General features: G+C 38.8%; 1 protein-coding gene across 5 annotated transcripts in view; it reads right to left on the reverse strand.

Moving 5' to 3' along the window:
* Positions 1–5,446: 5,446 nt before the first annotated feature.
* ATP8A1 (ATPase phospholipid transporting 8A1) overlaps positions 5,447–17,636 on the reverse strand; it is a 70,240-nt gene continuing 58,050 nt past the window's right edge. For all 5 annotated transcript variants that reach the window (XM_033161003.1, XM_033161001.1, XM_033161004.1 and 2 more), the window contains 7 exons: positions 15,870–15,931; positions 12,944–13,000; positions 12,431–12,538; positions 10,126–10,214; positions 9,426–9,518; positions 8,721–8,812; positions 5,447–7,430 (listed from right to left, as the gene is read on the reverse strand). In XM_033161003.1, the coding sequence (XP_033016894.1) occupies positions 7,333–7,430; positions 8,721–8,812; positions 9,426–9,518; positions 10,126–10,214; positions 12,431–12,538; positions 12,944–13,000; positions 15,870–15,931 (599 nt within the window). In that variant the 3' untranslated portion in view covers positions 5,447–7,332. The remainder of the gene's footprint in view (positions 7,431–8,720; positions 8,813–9,425; positions 9,519–10,125; positions 10,215–12,430; positions 12,539–12,943; positions 13,001–15,869; positions 15,932–17,636) is intronic.

Here is a 17,636-nt window from a genome sequence, read left to right on the forward strand (position 1 = left end):
TGACAATCATTAAACAAATCCTGAAATTCTCAATGAGTTGTTCACCTGTGGACTTGGCCATAGAAGATGCTTGAGAGCTACAGAAGATACCTGAGAGGATTTTCTTTTTACTTTGAGTAAAAGCAAATAAAAAAACCAAGCTGTTGTTACCTGAGAGCATTTTGCTGCTGCTATATAACTAGCTTTGGATTTTAACAGATTTAGACTAAAGCAATGCTTGGGTCATAACATTCCTAATATTGGGTGATATCTAACAGTGTCCAAGATGTACAAAGAGAGAAGTTTCATAATCTGGCAGCCGTCTCTTCTCCATATCTGGCTAAAATTTGGACTTGGATGCCTGTGCAGACCAACCTCTTCTGCTTCTTCCTTTCTACTTAAAGGAGAGTGATGTTTTGGGCCCCTGTGGCATTGGGCCTGGCCTGGGGGACCACAGATGCCAACTTGAATAAACTATTGGGGGCAGGTAAGCCCTGCCCCACATAATTGAACACATGACATGGCACACTCCCCACTTGAATGGCAATGCCCATCAACTTTGTTGTTGTTGTTGTTCAGTCGTTCAGTCGTGTCCGACTCTTCGTGACCCCATGGACCAGAGCACGCCAGGCACGCCTATCCTTCACTGCCTCTCGCAGTTTGGCCAAACTCATGCCAGTCGCTTCGAGAACACTGTCCAACCATCTCATCCTCTGTCGTCCCCTTCTCCTTGTGCCCTCCATCTTTCCCAACATCAGGGTCTTTTCTAGGGAGTCTTCTCTTCTCATGAGGTGGCCAAAGTACTGGAGCCCATAAACTGGGGGGGTGTCAAATATTTTATGGGGGGGGGGGCTGAAGGGACCTTGGCCCTTAGGAGTTGGCTCCTATGTGGGGGGCAATGGTCCTACTTTACTGATGCCCATGGTCCTTGGGGTTCTTCCTGGCTCTGTGGGAATAGCGTTCCTTAAAGCAGGGTGAGGACAAGGCACCCCACTTGCGAAATATATCTGTGTGGCTTCATCATGGCCTGCATTTCCTCCCAGGGCTCCTCACAGTGGCTGGGATGAGGGGGTGATGAAGACGCCAATGAGGATGAGCTGAACCACACCACCCACTTTATTATACCTGTTTGGAGCGTCAGGTTAGATCCCTACTCATCCAGCCGCTTAAGGAACTTGGGGTAAGGCTACCCAAGTTGCTGCCAAGGAGTGTGGTGGAGTCTCCTTCTTTGGAGGTCTTTAAGCGGAGGCTTGACAGCCATCTGTCAGGAATGCTTTGATGGTGTTTCCTGCTTGGCAGGGGGTTGGACTGGATGGCCCTTGTGGTCTCTTCCAACTCTATGATTCTATGATCTCAGAGGAACCAGGCAGGGCATTTCAGAGCTGGGCATGATGTAGGTGCTCCCCTCAGCAGAGCTCTCGAGACAAATCAAAGATGGCAGCCACAGTTGCTTCCAGGGCAGGTTCCACTCATGAACTCCCTTCCTTTCCCTCAGTGAGGGATACGATGCAGAGGCTGGGCCAGGAGACCTACCACCTTCCTCCCAACCAGGAAGCTGATGTTTAATTTGTTCCTTGTTGGACAGCCAAAGAACTGCTGCGTTCTCTGCTCCTTTCAGCAGCCGCACTCTTTTAAAATTGCTGTGGTACCTGGAGCACAGCATCAAGTGAGCAAATGGAGAATTCCCTGCTAACCCAGATAATAGGGCTCAGCTTCCAAGAGCAGTCCCCAGTAAGCAGAGCAATGACTTGGGGTGGAGTGGTCTTGGGACACTGGCCAAATACTGTAATTCTTTAAGCACATGTGAATTAAAAAACCCAACTCAACAGAACATCAGCTAAATCGCTCATAACTTCCAGGGTGCGTTAGACCTGTCAGGCATAAGCAAGTTGCGGTTACCAATCAATTGTAGTAAGTGGTTTGCTGTTTTCAGTGAGGCTTGTACTGCATACTGGTAGAGTTTGGCATTAGCACTTGATGATCAGATTACTCAAGAATGCAGGAAAGCCAGGAATGGCTCCGACGGATAATTTTGTTCAAACAGTACCTGTTTATCTGTTGTGCAGCTCCAGTAATAACTTTCTTTCTGGAGAGGCACTTTCATTGCCAGGATAAACTCCAATGTTTACATTGTATTGCACTAATGTAGGACTGTGGAGACATTGTAGTTTGCTTACATTTTCTTCATTGCTTAAAGGAAATCCTTAAGGAATATCCATTTGCATTTTACTTCTATAGGAGCACTGACTTTTAATGCTGTAGCTTGTTGTTTCTTACCTCTTTCTAAATGTTGGTTTCTGATTATTGTTTTACACGGGTATGTTCATGTTGCATGCTTTTAAAAGTCTACATATTCTTAGGCAAATGGTGTTCCTGCGTAATAAATCATCCTTTGGCTATCAAGCTGTGTTTTATTTTAAATTTTTGTCTTCATTATACCAACTTACACTCTTCTATGAATGCCTTCACTGAATAATGTTTTTGATAAAGCGTTCTTACTGCCCATGCTATCTCAGATTTCTAATTATTTAGTAAAAATTACATAGTGTCACGTTAGTTAACTAAGGGACATCAAAACTAAGCTTTTATCAAGAGAATTTAAATTGCTCAAAATTGGACTAATGGAGTGTGCTTCTTGGAGAGGGTTGCATTTAAGATGTGGACAACGCTTCAGAGTTTATTTAATGGCAAGGTTTATTTTTGAACAATTAGAAGACAAAACATTTAAAATTTGCAGTTCAAAACATGCACATTCACAAAAGGCCAATGACATGTAACACTGCATTGAACTGAATATATTACTAAAATTTAATAACGTTATAAAACAGTGCATTTGACATCCATTTAAAACGAAACCTGAGAAAAACTACCATAAACACGGAGTCAAAATCTCTCCATTCATGCAGCTTCACAAATTCCACAGCAGTTTCAGCAGTAATGGTTCAGTGGAGCTGGAAAGTCCTACTTTGCTTTGAATGCAGTCTTTTGAATACAGTGCCTTTCAAGACAGCATGAAAATCAAGTTGCAGTAGAAAACTAATATTAATGTATTATGGCTTCAATTGTAGAACAAGAAGAAACACGGAAACATGATTTTACTTTTACACATTCGGGCCACAGTTTTGTAGTTACAAAATATTTGAAGGGATGCAAAAGTCTGTGTTGGAACAACCTATAAAACACAAGAAGACCCAACTGCCTCTTTTTACCGCCCTCTTACTGTTTGAGTAGTCCAATTAGTTTAGTGGGCTGTGCACAAATTTTGGAATGCTACCCTTGGTCAACTTGTGTATGATTTTCTGAGTTCACATTCGGCACTAATAAAGGGAAGTTGTTAATTCAGTTGTTGATCCAACACTTGCTTTTGCTTACCAATACACACATGGTTTGATGCATGTTTGAACGGAAGGGGGAAAAAACAATGAGCTTTACAGCACAAACATGCATCAGCTCAGATTCCCACTGTGACATTTTAACTCATGCAGACACGATTGATAAAACTTACTAGAACGACACCTGTTTTTTGCACAATACATAAATGGGCAGAAAAAGAGGGGAGCTAAATACATGGTCCAAGACTCTAAGCAAACAATTCAAAATTAATTAATTGATGAAAACAGATGTCTTCCCATGTGAGACAGTGCAATAGGAATTTTACACCATTGCATTTGTTTAAATATTTCCTATATTTTTATACAACTAGAAAGTTGCTTATAAATTTGTCAAAATTTCTCTGCAAAAATAAATCTAATACTAAGAAAAAACAAGTCCACTTATGGCTTCTCAAAGTGATTCCAATTAGCTGATATTCTGGTTACTACATTCTCACAAGTAATTAAAATAATACCTATATGTAGGCGATGATCTCTGAATGGCACCTTTTCATTCAATTAATGATTAAAAAAACAAAAACATTAGCTTGAAATTGCTGCACAACACACCTAATACATACAAAACATACAACTTCCTTTCTGGATTTAATTAAGAGAAATGTAAAAGTTTAGAATTTCAAAACAAGTACATTATAGTAAAGTACTGTAACTTCAGTAGAGTGTTGTTTACTAAAACATTTTGCTTACCAACCAGTAGTCCCAAATATATATATTATAATATATTCCTATATTATAATGTAATAAACCACTTATATAGCCTTTTGTTATGAAATGTGTTTGTTTGCAAATAACATATGTATTGTATGTCCTGACTTTTGTTTAAATAAATATAGTTTACTTGGGTGTTATGTTCTTTAGGAACTCCAAGTTTTTATTTAGGTTTTTTATCAGGGGTGGGGGGTGGGGAGCAAACGATTAAGGACAGAACAAACACACAATCATCGGATATTGTGATAATGACTGCTGTTAGAAAAACGACATCCAGTGTGTGAGAAATAGTATTTTTAAAAAGTTAAATGACATCAGAACAAAGATTAATTCAGAAGGGCAAAAAAGAAAAAATAAGATGTGGAGCACTTATTCAGAATAGCCAAGATAAGCTGAATAAGCCTACATCTTCCTTAGAAAATGAAACATTATTTTTTTTAAAAAATAAAAGATGTAACATCTTTTAACTGAGAGTTTAAAATCCCATGATCAAGAAAATGTGCTAAGAACAGTCTACTTTTAGGCAGCAACGACAGCCAAAATGAGTACCTACTGTGTCTATTTTTTTGCAAATAAGGGTGGTCATAGAGTTTCCTGAACTATCGGTAATGTGATACCTATGCCTTCACCTTGATCCAGCAAGGGAGATCTGTTTGAGGTAACTGGATTGCGTGTGTGTTGAAATAGGTATCTGCATGCAGATCATTCTCCTGCATCATTTGCATGCAAACTGCCATTTCATGCTTCAGGGAAAGGAGGAAGGGGACACACCTGCATCCAGCATCCGCAATTTACATGGTGCATGTCAGCTCTGACCACTTAGCTGGGGTGTGGGAAATGAATGGAGAAGACACTCTTTCCTGATTATTCCTTTCAGATGCCCTAAGAGGCTGCATGGGGCCAGAAGCTGAGAACAGGTTATATGAACGAGCACATCGTTTCTGCTGAATCATGACGGATCAACTTCATTCACTGATCCTAAAAAGAAATATGCACTGCTTAGAAATGTACTCAAGTATTCTAAAAAGATTATCATTTTTAATTGTTCACTTGGGAAATCTGTTGAAGGAGACATGTCTCACTGAGAAACAGGCCCAGTTTTAGAAAGGGCAAGCCATGAATTTTTGTGTGTGCTCCAGGTCAAGTGATTTGGCCCTCCTTGCCGATTCATTATCTATGCCTGAAGTAGCTTTTCTGAAGGCAATTTCGGGCTGCAAGATGGGAAGCAAGGCTGTTTTCAGCAAGGGTTCGTTTATCTCTTTTGGAATCTTTTTTTCTTCAGTTTTATTTTCTGTTTAAATATCACTCGTGAAAAAGAACAGTGTCCTTGCCATTATGAGTGAGTGCAACTGTGTATCACAAGTATATAAAATGTTCTACGTCATTTAATAAATACAATGTTCCTATTAAACTTTGCTTTTCAAAAGTTGGACCATCGCATACAAATATTTCATTTATAAGAATATTTATATTTGTCTTTCTACAGGTAGAACAGTTGTACAGTGCACTCAAATCAGAGGTGAAACCTACTATATAAAATATATTTTTAAAATTAGACATACTGAAACGGCTTTTAAACGGCTTCATAGCAGAGCACATGTTAATTTGCAGTATTGTATCAGATTCTGTTTCTCATCCTGATTAGACAAACTTATTTAAAAATACTGAATTACAATATTTTTGGGGGTGAGGAGTTGAAATCTTACATTCCTGATCAGAGTATGAAAACTTTTTTTTGTTAGTTTACTTTCCTTGCTTTTATTAGCAGTTTTACATCTTATACCTTTCAAGATTTACACCTTAAAAAAGAAAAACAATTTATTGGTTAAAATCCTCAAACTTCAGCATAGTCTACTTTAAATCAAATTTGGGACTGTACACATATATTTGACAGCAAGACTAAATAACTGTCTTGTAGTGCAAACAGAAAGCCGTGCAATGCCGATGACTCGGGTTCCTCGTTCTCGTGAAAACCACCAAAGTAAATTACTTCGTTTGTAGTAAGTTGCTCTGGCAACTTAAGTGTAAATTAAAACCAGCATTTTCAAGTACACTTCCACTCCAATCCAGTTAAGAGCAAGCATTTGCATGTGTGCATGATACAACATTTTGGTCTGGGTCCTATAAATGCAAAAGAAGCTTGGGAAAGAAAACTCACATGGGATTCATGCATGGTGCTCCGGCACTAGGTGTGAACAATGAGCAACATGGCTGTCTCTTTCCTCTCTGTTTGTCAGAAAGGAAACTGGAATCAAGTCACCACCTTTTCCTTTCTGTCTGGCCTTACAGGTAACCAGTGCCATTAAAATGAAAGTGTGCTATGTTGGCGGATGGTGGCAGTCAAACAAACACCTTTGCAAACAGCCCGTTTCTGTGTACAGGTTTCCCTGGATCAGGTCCTTAGGTGTATGGAAGGGATATAAGGCAGACCAGCATTTGTCTATAATTCAAAGACACATGCCCCTTACATAGAAAATGGCTGCTGTGTTAAATGTACACATTTCTGTTAAATGAACATGAATGAAAGGCTTGTATAAGGCCAAAGGTGAAAGTGACCGCAGATCTGAAAAATAAATGCAATACAAAGCAAACAGTATCAAGTTCACATTATTGTAAAACTTTTCAAGTACAGAGTTTCAAGCATGCAATTCTTATATCGCACTTGACGTTGCCACCCTTTAAAATTTCTCTGCAAATGATTACTAAGATGAGAAATATGGAAATTCTTTGGCAAACTTTTTAGGCTAGTTTGACACGTGTACCTATAAATGTCTTGCTTTGAAATCTTACTTCAACACATAAATTAACATTTAAAATTGTTATTTAGCACTTGTTGAAATCAAAGGCTAGGTACTTTAAATAATTCACTGCTCGCAAACCTTTGCAAAGGCTATGGTTGTCAATGTATGCTATGTCGAGTAATCTGGCTGTTCATTATGTCCCGGATATACATATAGGAACGTTACGTATTCAGCATCACTGTAAATAAGTAGTTGGCAAAGGCTGAAAGCTATTTTCAATCTCTGCTTACAAAATCCAAGTAACACTTGTTGAAAAATTTGGAGATGGTGTATTACAGTATAGTTGCACAGTGCTTATGTCTACTCAGTATGTGAACTCAAACTTCAGGGAATAAGAGTAGCAACACACATCTTCCTCTAATCTGTTGCTGGACCTTGCTAGCAGACCCAGGAAATATATATTACTTTGCCATACTATGGCAAGTATTAGAGCTCAGTGTCATAGTTCTCCTTCACCACTCGTCAGGTCTTTGCTTTGTAGTATCGTAGGCTCTTATTACTTCAGATTGTGAAACAATCCCATTTTCGTCTTGAGAGAAGGCATAACCATCTGCAATTATAAAGGCAAACTAGAGTGAGAAACAAGGACTACAGTTCTAGTTCGGCTGAAATATTTTCAAAAAAGAATCACTCAGTTTAAATACCAACATGCTAAGAAGCCCTGACATATTACAGAGAAGCCTTGTTCTGGGTTTGTCAATTGTGAGGGAGCTTTTTAGCATGTTCAGTCATTCTTAGAAGCCCCCTTCAGACTGTTCCAGAAAGTTTGGGAAAGGAACGAGCTTGGATGCTGTGCGTGGCGAATGTTGGAAGAGGGAACCAGCAGTTCCTGCTCTACTGACTGAGCTGTGCCCCCTACAAATTTATGCCTTCTTGCATTTGGCTGAACACCAGTGCCCCCCACTAGAAATAGAGGTGATGGAATTCTTTTTTTAGGGGGGAGCCAAGGTTGTTGAGGTTTTTTTGGGTGGAGACCATCCCACAACCTCTGACACAAAGCCACAAGCAACATGCAGCCCACACTTGCATGTTGTTTTTATTTGGTTTTTAATTGATTTTACTTGTTTACATTTTAGCTTATTAAGTTGCTTCAAGACTTTTTTTTACATAAAACTAAAAACGCAATAAAGAAATAAAACAAAAACAAAATGAATAGAACTATTTGTGCAATCCTATACATATCTATTAAAATTAATCTGAGTGCAATAGTGCTTATTTTTTGGGAAAGTTGGTATACGATTGCAACCTAAAATAACTGATATATGTTCTCTATTCTAAAGCAATGTTTGAAGAATGAGTTTAAATTCCATTACTCATTTAAAATTATGAGTTGGAGCCACATGGGACTCTCTGAATGGGGTGTGGGGCATGTAGTGGGAGGGTAGAAATGGCACAATTCAGAGCAGCCACCTTGTGCTAGGAGACCTGCCTTTCCACTGTGCAAGGCATTCTTGGATTCAACCTTATGGTTCCAATTACGGTCCTTTCTTACTTTCCTATTTACTTTCTTTCATGTGATTAAATCTTGAGCAAGGGGAGCCAAGCATGCAGGATCTATTATTAATAGTCTTCTAAAACCCATCTTGGCATATTTTTTTGGAAACACTTGTATCCCTCTTTTTCATTTTGAAGACCTCAAAGCATCTCACAATAAGAACCAATAAAATAACAATAATAAACCAACGTTAAAAATCATGGTGCGTGGGACTAAAGCTATGCAATAAGAAATGTAATTTAACGGGGCCAAACATAAATACGAAAGCAGAACCAAACGTTCTGTGATTCTGTTATTTCTGTCTTTTGGATTTGTACTTATTTCTGTCAAGTCTTGAATACTTACGAAGCAAGTTTTGTTGCAAAGACTCAGAGCGGTACAAGTTGACATGGTTTTTCTTGAAGACATTTTTCAGTAGCTGAGCTGTTTCAGTTAAGCTAAAAAATAAAATAAAATGTCAATACACCGATATCTGAAATAATGACTCAGCTGTGAAACAATATTCAGTGTTCAGCAGGGGCTATCAAGCAGGGTGTGGCAAGTTAACTAAAAGCACAATCCTAAGAATTAAGTCCAACCGAATTCACTTAAACCTACTCTCAGATTAGTGGATATAACCACTTTTGCCTAGGGTTGCAGTCCTATACCTGCTTTCCTCTGAGTAAGTCTCACAGAGCTCAGTGGGACTTTCTTCCGAATATGCATGGATATGCCTGCACTGTAAAAGAGATTATTTATTGGCAATTGCAATTCTTCATCATAGGCTCTTTAAATTCCTACTTATGGGAGAACCTAAGACACAGCATTGAATGCAGAGAACCATCAGACATGCCAGTAACCTCTGCTTTTTGAATGGGATCTCCACAGTGACATTTATGACTTGAATGCTTCACAATTAAGAAAGAGCAGAGTATCTTAAAGAAAACAATGAAAGTCAAGATTTTGCTGGCAAGTGTGGATCAGACCTAAAATATCGCAATGCTTCATAACAACATTACAATGGGGTTCTTCTTGTGCAATGATGTGGATTATTTACAGGTATTACAGTACCTTTTCCCATGAACAACTGCTCCTGGATCTTGAGATTTTGCCTCCAACTCCTGAACTTCATCTACCAGTGTTTTAAATGCTGCTCTTTTCACTCTGCAATGAAAAATGCTTTTGGATAACTCATACCGAAGCTGAAATTTGAGAAAAACTAAAACAGAAATCTGCAGTATAAAAATCTATTTTATACACCAATATAAAGTTAAGCTTCAAAGTAATGCTACATAAGAAGGCGCATACATGTTACACTTCAGTAGCTTACACAGAGTACAGACTGTAAATAAATTTTCAGAATTAACGGTTGGAGAAAGGTTATAAAAATAAGCATTCAATTCATAGGTGTATACTTCAGAAACCATGTCTGCTTTGTTTTAGCATTTTATATTAACTATCAGATTATAATTTATATGAAAAACAATTATTTTAAAGAATTAACATCTGCATAAATTTGCATTAATAGGTCTATAAACCTTCTATAAAGGTGAATCATAATTTAGTAGGAAAAGGCTGCAATTCTATACCCATTTACATGGGAATAAAGACACTGATGTTAGTGGGTCTTACTTCTGAGTAGACATGTATTCTCATTTACTTGGCAATAAGCCCCATGTAAAATATTGCATTCTAAATACAACTTTGGGTTACTAACACATGAATCCGTTAATTTCTTTTAAAAAACATAAATAAAGAGTATTATACTTACACTTTATATGCTACATCGAAGATCAAAGCTGTCAGTGGAATGCTTAGTAAGCCCATCCAGAAAACACCAGAACTGAACATCATAACTGCCTACATGGATTTAAACAACGGTGTTATTTATAGAAAAGAAATACGAAACTTTTCAGATGAAGCTAGGTAATATGGTGAAAAAAATAGTAACCTATTGAAAAAAAACAGCCATTGGGAATGTGTTCAGTAAGAGGTGTCAATGTTGGAATGTTGGTACTCCTTATAGACTTATGTAGAAAAAGCATTGCCAGCAGCTGTCTAACACTATTCATCCCCCAATGCACATGAGAGCATGAGAAACTGGTTTGAGATTTTTCCTTATAATCAAACCGTATATAAATTTTATGAAATAAGTAAATTATAAATAAAGGTACTACCAGTTTTGGGTTGACTGGCACTTATCATTTTAAATTTCACAATCCCTTCTTCACCTTCAGCTATAGGAAAAGGCCAATTAAAGAGCGACATCCTGATTTCAAGGGAGATGTTTACAAAAATCCCTTTCCCAGAAACTTTGAGAATTCAAAGGGTCTTGGGGCCAGTGATCAGAACTGCTAACCCCATTAATTGTGATGGGGGGGGGGAGGCACCTGTAGTCAATTTGGCTGCGTTTGAAACAAATATATAAATCGCTTCACCTCCAGTTCCAAACACAGGAGAATGACAATCGAGAGATGTGCATAAGAAATTCATATTAAACACTTTTGCAGGCAATAGTAGAAGCATCTTCCATGCACTGAGCATTTGGATCTAAAGCAATGTTTATTTATTACACTTATCGCTTGCCTTGTTCCTAGCGCTCAGGGAAAATACCAATATGCTGATTCTTCTACTCAAATGCCATCTGATATAAAGAGCAGCTTATGATTCTTTCAGGAGGGAGGCTATTTGGCAATTAACCCCCACCCCCGCCAAAAAAAGGCCAAGTTTGTATGTATTGCTTTAACAAGCACCTATGTGCAAGGAAGATTGCAGCATTAAGCCAATAATATATAAAAGTAAAGCAGGATTAATTTAATGTCACAGTTGCTAAAGTGAAAATTTAAATAAAGCAATTCCGAAAACAGTTTCAATACTAAAAATCAATTTTAAGGAAAAGTGGATTTACAAGCAAGATAAAGAACATAATTTAACATAAACAATGTTATAATGGAAAATGTGACTTTTGTCGTGTTAGACAACATAGCCAATTCTTAAAGCCACCACTCCCAAGCAAACACTGTGAGGTAAATGTTTTATAGATTGCAATTAATAAACAGTAAGTCCTGAATAAGAAAACAGGAGGCAAAAATGGATCTAGATGTGATTTAAACAACATACCTCTATTTTTAAATGAATGACTTTTTAAGATTAGGGTAACAGAGCAAAGAGCTATCGTTCTGTAAGCCATCCCGTATTAAACGTTCCTTGATGAAACAGCAGAAGTGATAATGTAGGTCTTAGGATGTTAATTCTTACCATTGTAATGCTAACTATGAAAGAAGGAACAAACTGGCGCCTACCATTCAGTCAATCCAGCCTTTGGCTTTACAAATGAAGAACATGAATTGAAGGGGGGGAAAGTTTTTCTGCGTCATATCTGAAAGCCTGTCACATTTTTTTCTTTTGCAGAGTTAATCCAAAACTAAAAGATTTAAAGCCGACATTCACATTAAAGACAGAAGGCCTCTTTGTATATTTGGATGAAGAGGGAGAAAAATAAAATCCCACCGAGGTATTTCCTTCCTTTCTGTACAAGAAAGCTCCCTCCTTGATCAGTAGAAGCATTTTTGTCTCAAACTTTTCACATCTCTCTGCACATAGGCAGGTCAGCTGGGAAATGGCAAACTGATCCATTTTAGACAATGGCGCTAACAGGGGCAGCCTGTTCCGAGGACGGATTCTGTTTTCTTCAGTTTGTGGTTTACAAATTTATACTAATGTATGAGAGTTGTGGTTTATGCCAAGTCTCTTCTGGTTATAACCCTTCCCTTTTGGTCTTATGAAACCAAATGGAATCTGATGCAAACTTGGCTCCCAGGGATATATAGCCAACAATTTTAAATGCAAATTACAATTAACTGGTGTTATTGGTCACACACAAAAAAACAAAAGACTTGTCAATGCTTTTAGAACTTGTGAAAACCTGATACCTCAAAGCCAAAATGTCCAAAGTCTGCTTGTTCTGAAGTGTTAATAGGCTGCACGTCATTAATCTCAGACCAATCAATTCTCAAACAAAAATAAAAGTATGGTTTTACATAGAGATTCAGAAATTAGTTAAAAGGCGAACATACCTCCCCAGACATATCAGGGGCCATAGGAATTAGAGGCCATAAGGAAGAGTAGATTCCGAAAAATACTACCCACAGTGCAATGCTGCCCCATATTGCTATGTGGCTGAACTGGAAAAGAAAGAATAAAAATCAAACAGTCAAACCTGCAAAATAGGTCAACAGGAGAAAATATGTTTCCATTATGGTTAGAGCCAGACTAAGGCTGCATTCTATTTACCTGGGAATTAAGCCCCACTGAAATCAATGGGAATTACTTCTGGGTAGGCAGGATTATAGTTCTATCCCATTCCCTCTTTTCCTTGGTTTATTGCTATCAGAATTTGCAGATTAACATGCCTATTTTGCCTATTAATATTGCCAATTTCTATCCAGGTGTTCTTTAAATAAACACAGCCCAGTTAACTCCTCGTCAACCTATTTAGGTCAGTACTCTGTTACATAAATTACAGTAAATTTACACTTATTGCTTTATTATATATTGTAACATGAGCTATTTTAAAAATAATTTCTTACCAAAGTCCAATATGAGGTCTCTAATCCAGCTTTTAAACACACAGTTATTACTACAAACTAAAAAGAGAGAGAAATTAGCTACTTTTCCTTAACCGATATAACAGTGCTTCAACTCCAAGGGAAGTATGACGTTTCAAAATTTGCTTTTGGAATGGCATGCAAAAAGGTGAACAGGTTAAATCTGTAATGATACACTGGGTGAGGGATTTGAGACACAATATCCAACTTTCAGATTGGGAAAGGTTATGGAAAAATGACTTGAAATTCTTGGCATGTTGTACGCTAAAAGAAAATTATATGAAAATGATGTACCAGTGCTAATTCCCAGTAAGTTAGCAAAAATGTATAAGACAAGTACAAAAATCTGCTGGAAATGTAAGGAAAAAGAAGGCACCTTCTACCATATGCAGTAAGGTAACAAAAGCATCCTGGGAAATGATATACAATGAATTGAAAAAAATGTTTAAAATAACTTTTGTAAAAAAAACAATAATTTTTTTATTAGGAATTGTAGGTACCAATATTCCAAAGGAACAGAAAAGACTTTTTATGTAAATGACAACAGCCATGTAGATGTTACTAGCCCAGAGATGGAAAGAAGACAAAGTCCCTACCAGAGAGGAATGCAAATTAAGCTGTTGGAGTATGCCGAAATGGCAAAACTGACCAGAAAGCTCAGGAACCAAGAAAACCAAAACTTCAACAAGGAATAGGAAAAGTTTATAATTTATCTAGGAGACCACTGTAAGCAGATGAAAACATGACTGTTATAATTTATATTTGTAAAATCAATAAAATTATTATAAAAAACAAAAAACAAAATAAAAAGCCATGTTTATAATTGAATAAGATTCCTGATTAAAATTTAACATTCAGATAGCTTTACAAAAACCAAAAGAGTGTTGGTTTTCTCAAATGGCATCCCCACCTCATCCTCAATAGCAGTGTTGGTTTCCTCAAATTGCATCCCCACCTCATCCTCAATAGCAGTAGTGTAGGAAGGCAGGGGTGGGGGTGGCGAAGCACACTGGGCGGAATGGGGCTGGAGGGTGGTATGATTCCTGCAGGGTGACAGAGCCACTGTCCCTCTTGGATGCCTAGAAATCTCCCCTGCAGGAGAAGTGGTGGTGGTGACAGGAGGGAGGAGCAGAGAGGGGATGAGAGAAGCTGGATCAAAAGGGAGAAGAGCGAGGCTTGTTGTGGTAGGAAGGGGGACAAAACGGATCGACTGGTTCCTCCTGCAAAGCTCCAAAAGTGGTTGGAGGGGGCGGGGATCATTGCCTTCCAAGTCACAGCTCCTCTTTCCATGCCAAAAAGGAAAATAAAGTCATTGGGATCAGTGAAGGTGACTTATTGAGGCAGGGAAGTCAGCTCCTCCACTTCCCCTACCCCTGAGGCTGCAGCTCTCTCCCCGTGTCACCAAAAAAGCAGGTCGAAGTGCTCCCAAGGTGTGCAAAGCTTCCCAGCTGTCCATCAGCCTTGCCCCTTGTGGAGCCTGGAAGCGGTGGAAGAGAATGAATGGGGAGAAGGGTCCAGGGGCCAGCTGGAGGCCCCAGTCCACCGCGCTGCTTTTGCTGGCAGTGCTGCAGCAGCTCCTCTCCAGCTGGAGGGTGCTCCTGAGGGACCTAGCTCCGAGGGCGTGCCCTGCTCCTTTGGCGTGGCGTGTGCGCACCCTGGCACACCTGCAACTGCCCCAGGCGCCACTGGGGGGTAGCTACGTCATTGCTCAATGGCACATAGCAAACGGCTTTTGAAAGGGAGGTGATTCTCACTGTTTGTCTTATGACATGGGGGAAGAAGCCAGCTGTTCAAATAAATGAAGTTTCAAACTCTACTGATGTAGTCAAGCATTTGAGCAAAGGCTAAAGTAGCTCTTTTGATGCCAGCCTTCCATCTAAAGCTATCTAACACATGAATAACTGAAAGACAGCCTTCTTCTCTATTGACCCTCCTGGGTGCTAAAACTGGCAGAGGGAGAAGAGGTAGTTTTTCTGTCCTCAGAAGCTCAGGATGGTAGCCTGTGAGAGAGCATTCTCTGTGGCACTCTCTAAGTTATGGAACTTCCTCCCCACAGATGTCCATCTGGCACCTTCATTATACAGCTTCTGGAGAATTCTGAAGACGCACCTCTTTACGATGGTTTTTGACCCTTGAGGTATATATTTTTAGGACCCATCTTATTTCCATGATTTCAAGTTGTTTCAACCTGTTTTTAATGTTGCATTTTAATGTTGGAACCTGCCCCAGGACCTTAGGGTGAAGGCCAGCAATAGCTTATAATAATAGCATTATAATAATTATTATGAGATGATAAAATGCCCTTTTATGCTATGAGACAGCATAAATTCAAATGCAAAAGATCCAGGGGGTGATTTAATCAAGAACAGCACATTCAAGAATCAACTGTACAGGCAGTAGTAGAAAACTACACAAGCACCTAGGAATCCATTCATCCTCAAGCACCAGAAATTGGAGAAGCTGTTGGGTGTCTTAAGAGGTGTGGATGACTCTCCATTTGGAGAGGAATGGGCTGGAAAAGATGTAGCACATTGAACCTGAAGGGTTGCTGAAGGGAGGCTACACAGGCTTCTTATGAGAAGTTATTTTACACCCTGCTCTGATTGCTCAGGGTGCACAAACTTAAGTTTTCTGATTTTATAGTGCATTTTAATTGATTTTATATATTGTATCTGGTTTTCTTTGGTTAACCTTACTGTACACTGTTTATACCTGCTTATCCCTTGTTAAATGGTATATAAATTGGTTAAATCAATCCATCATTCGATAAATCAATCAATCAAACAAACAGCCAACCCACAGGCTAAAATAATAATATTAAGATTGGAATAAAGAATCACCCAGTATCAAATTTCTAGCATACTCTTCTGCCTAGGACACAATTTACATTCACATTAGCAATACTTACGGTATATACTGTGTTTCCCAAAAGCAAATAGTCTGAAGTTTTACCACTGGCAAATACAGTATCTGTAAGGTAAGAACATCAGAAATATTAAAACTGGGGTTATTCATGGAAATGATTCTATAATATAAATTTCTGCTTAAATTGCCAAAGAACGGTTCCCTTGGGTTTCTTTCCATGGATAAAACTATTTTAATTTGAGGCAGAATATGGTCAGTTTAAGGATGCTGTGATGACTAAGACTTAGCATGAGTTTCTCAAAAACAAGTCATGCCTGATGTATCTCATTTCTGTTTTTGTTTTTACTACAAGCTGAGTAAATAAGGAGAATCCTGTGGACTTAGTGTATCTTGATTTCAGTAAGGCTTTTGTATGATATTCTTGCAGAGAAGCTGGTAAAATGTGGTCTGGAGGAGGTAACTATTAGGTGGATTTGACTGACTGAACCCAAAGAGTGCTCACTAATGGGTTCCCATCATCCTGGAAAAAAGTGGTAGGTCAGAGGCCACAAGGTTCTTTCCCGAGTCTGTTGTTGTTCAATGTCTTTATAAATGACTTGGACAATGGAATTGAGGCTATGCTCATCCAATTTGCAGATGACACCAAACTCACAGGGGTAGCCAATGCCACAGAAGACAGAAACTGGATTCAAGATGACCTTAACGGATTGGAGAACTGGGCTCAAACAACCAAAAGCATTTAAGCAGGGACAAATATAAGGTTCTGCACTTAGGCAGGAAGAACCAACTGCACAAATGTAAGAGGGGGGACACCTTGTTTGCCAGTAGCACATGTGAAAAGGTTCTAGAGGGTCTTCGTAGAATACAAGCTTAACCCAAGTCAGTAGTGTGTAAAAAAAGCTAATGTTATTCTAGGCTGCATCAATGGAAGTATAATGTCCAGATAAAATGAAGTAATAGTACTGCTCTTTTCTGCCTTGGTCAAACCACACTTGGAGTACTGTGTCCAGTTCTGGGTGCCACAATTTAAGAAGGATATTGACAAATTGGAGGAGGGCAACCAAGATGATCAAGGGTCTGGAAACCAAGCCTTATGAGGAATGGTTTAAGGAGCTGGGTATGTTTAGCTGGAAAGAGGAGACTGAGAGGAAATATTACAGCCATCTTCAGATATCTAAAGGGCTATCATGTGGAAGATAGAGCAAGCTTGTTTTCTTCTGCTCTGGAGGCTAGGACCCAAACCAATGATTTCAAGTTACAAGAAAGGAGATTTCAACAAAATATCAGGAAAAACTTTCTGATGGTGAGAGCAGTTCAACAGTGGAACAGGCTCCCTCAGAAGGTGCTGGACTCTTTTTCATTGGAGGTTTTTAAGCAGAGGTTGAATGGTTATCTGTCATGTATGATCTAGCCGAGTTTCCGGAATTGCAGGGGGTTGGACTATATTACCCTTGGTGTATCTTTCAACTCTAGATTCCTATGATTCTATGAAGTGCTTTGTACAAATGGTAAAGTTCATTGGGCAAAAATGTGTGGTTACTGCACTTCTCCTGTTAGACTCTATGGCTGTGTTTGGTGGTAATAATAAAATATGGTTTACTGTTATTGGAATAAGTCTTAGATGGCTGTGCAGATGATATTGAAAGCTTTCACTTCCATTTTTTAACTACTGTATATTCTGGCATATAAGACTACTTTTTAATCCAGGAAAATCTTCTCAAAAGTCGGGGGTCGTCTTATACGCTGGGTGGAGAATCTGTGGTCGAGTATATCTCAAACTCTATATTTTAACTGGGAAAGTTGCGGGTCG

The sequence above is a fragment of the Lacerta agilis genome, chromosome 9, assembly GCF_009819535.1.
Source record: "Lacerta agilis isolate rLacAgi1 chromosome 9, rLacAgi1.pri, whole genome shotgun sequence".
NCBI lineage: Eukaryota > Metazoa > Chordata > Lepidosauria > Squamata > Lacertidae > Lacerta > Lacerta agilis.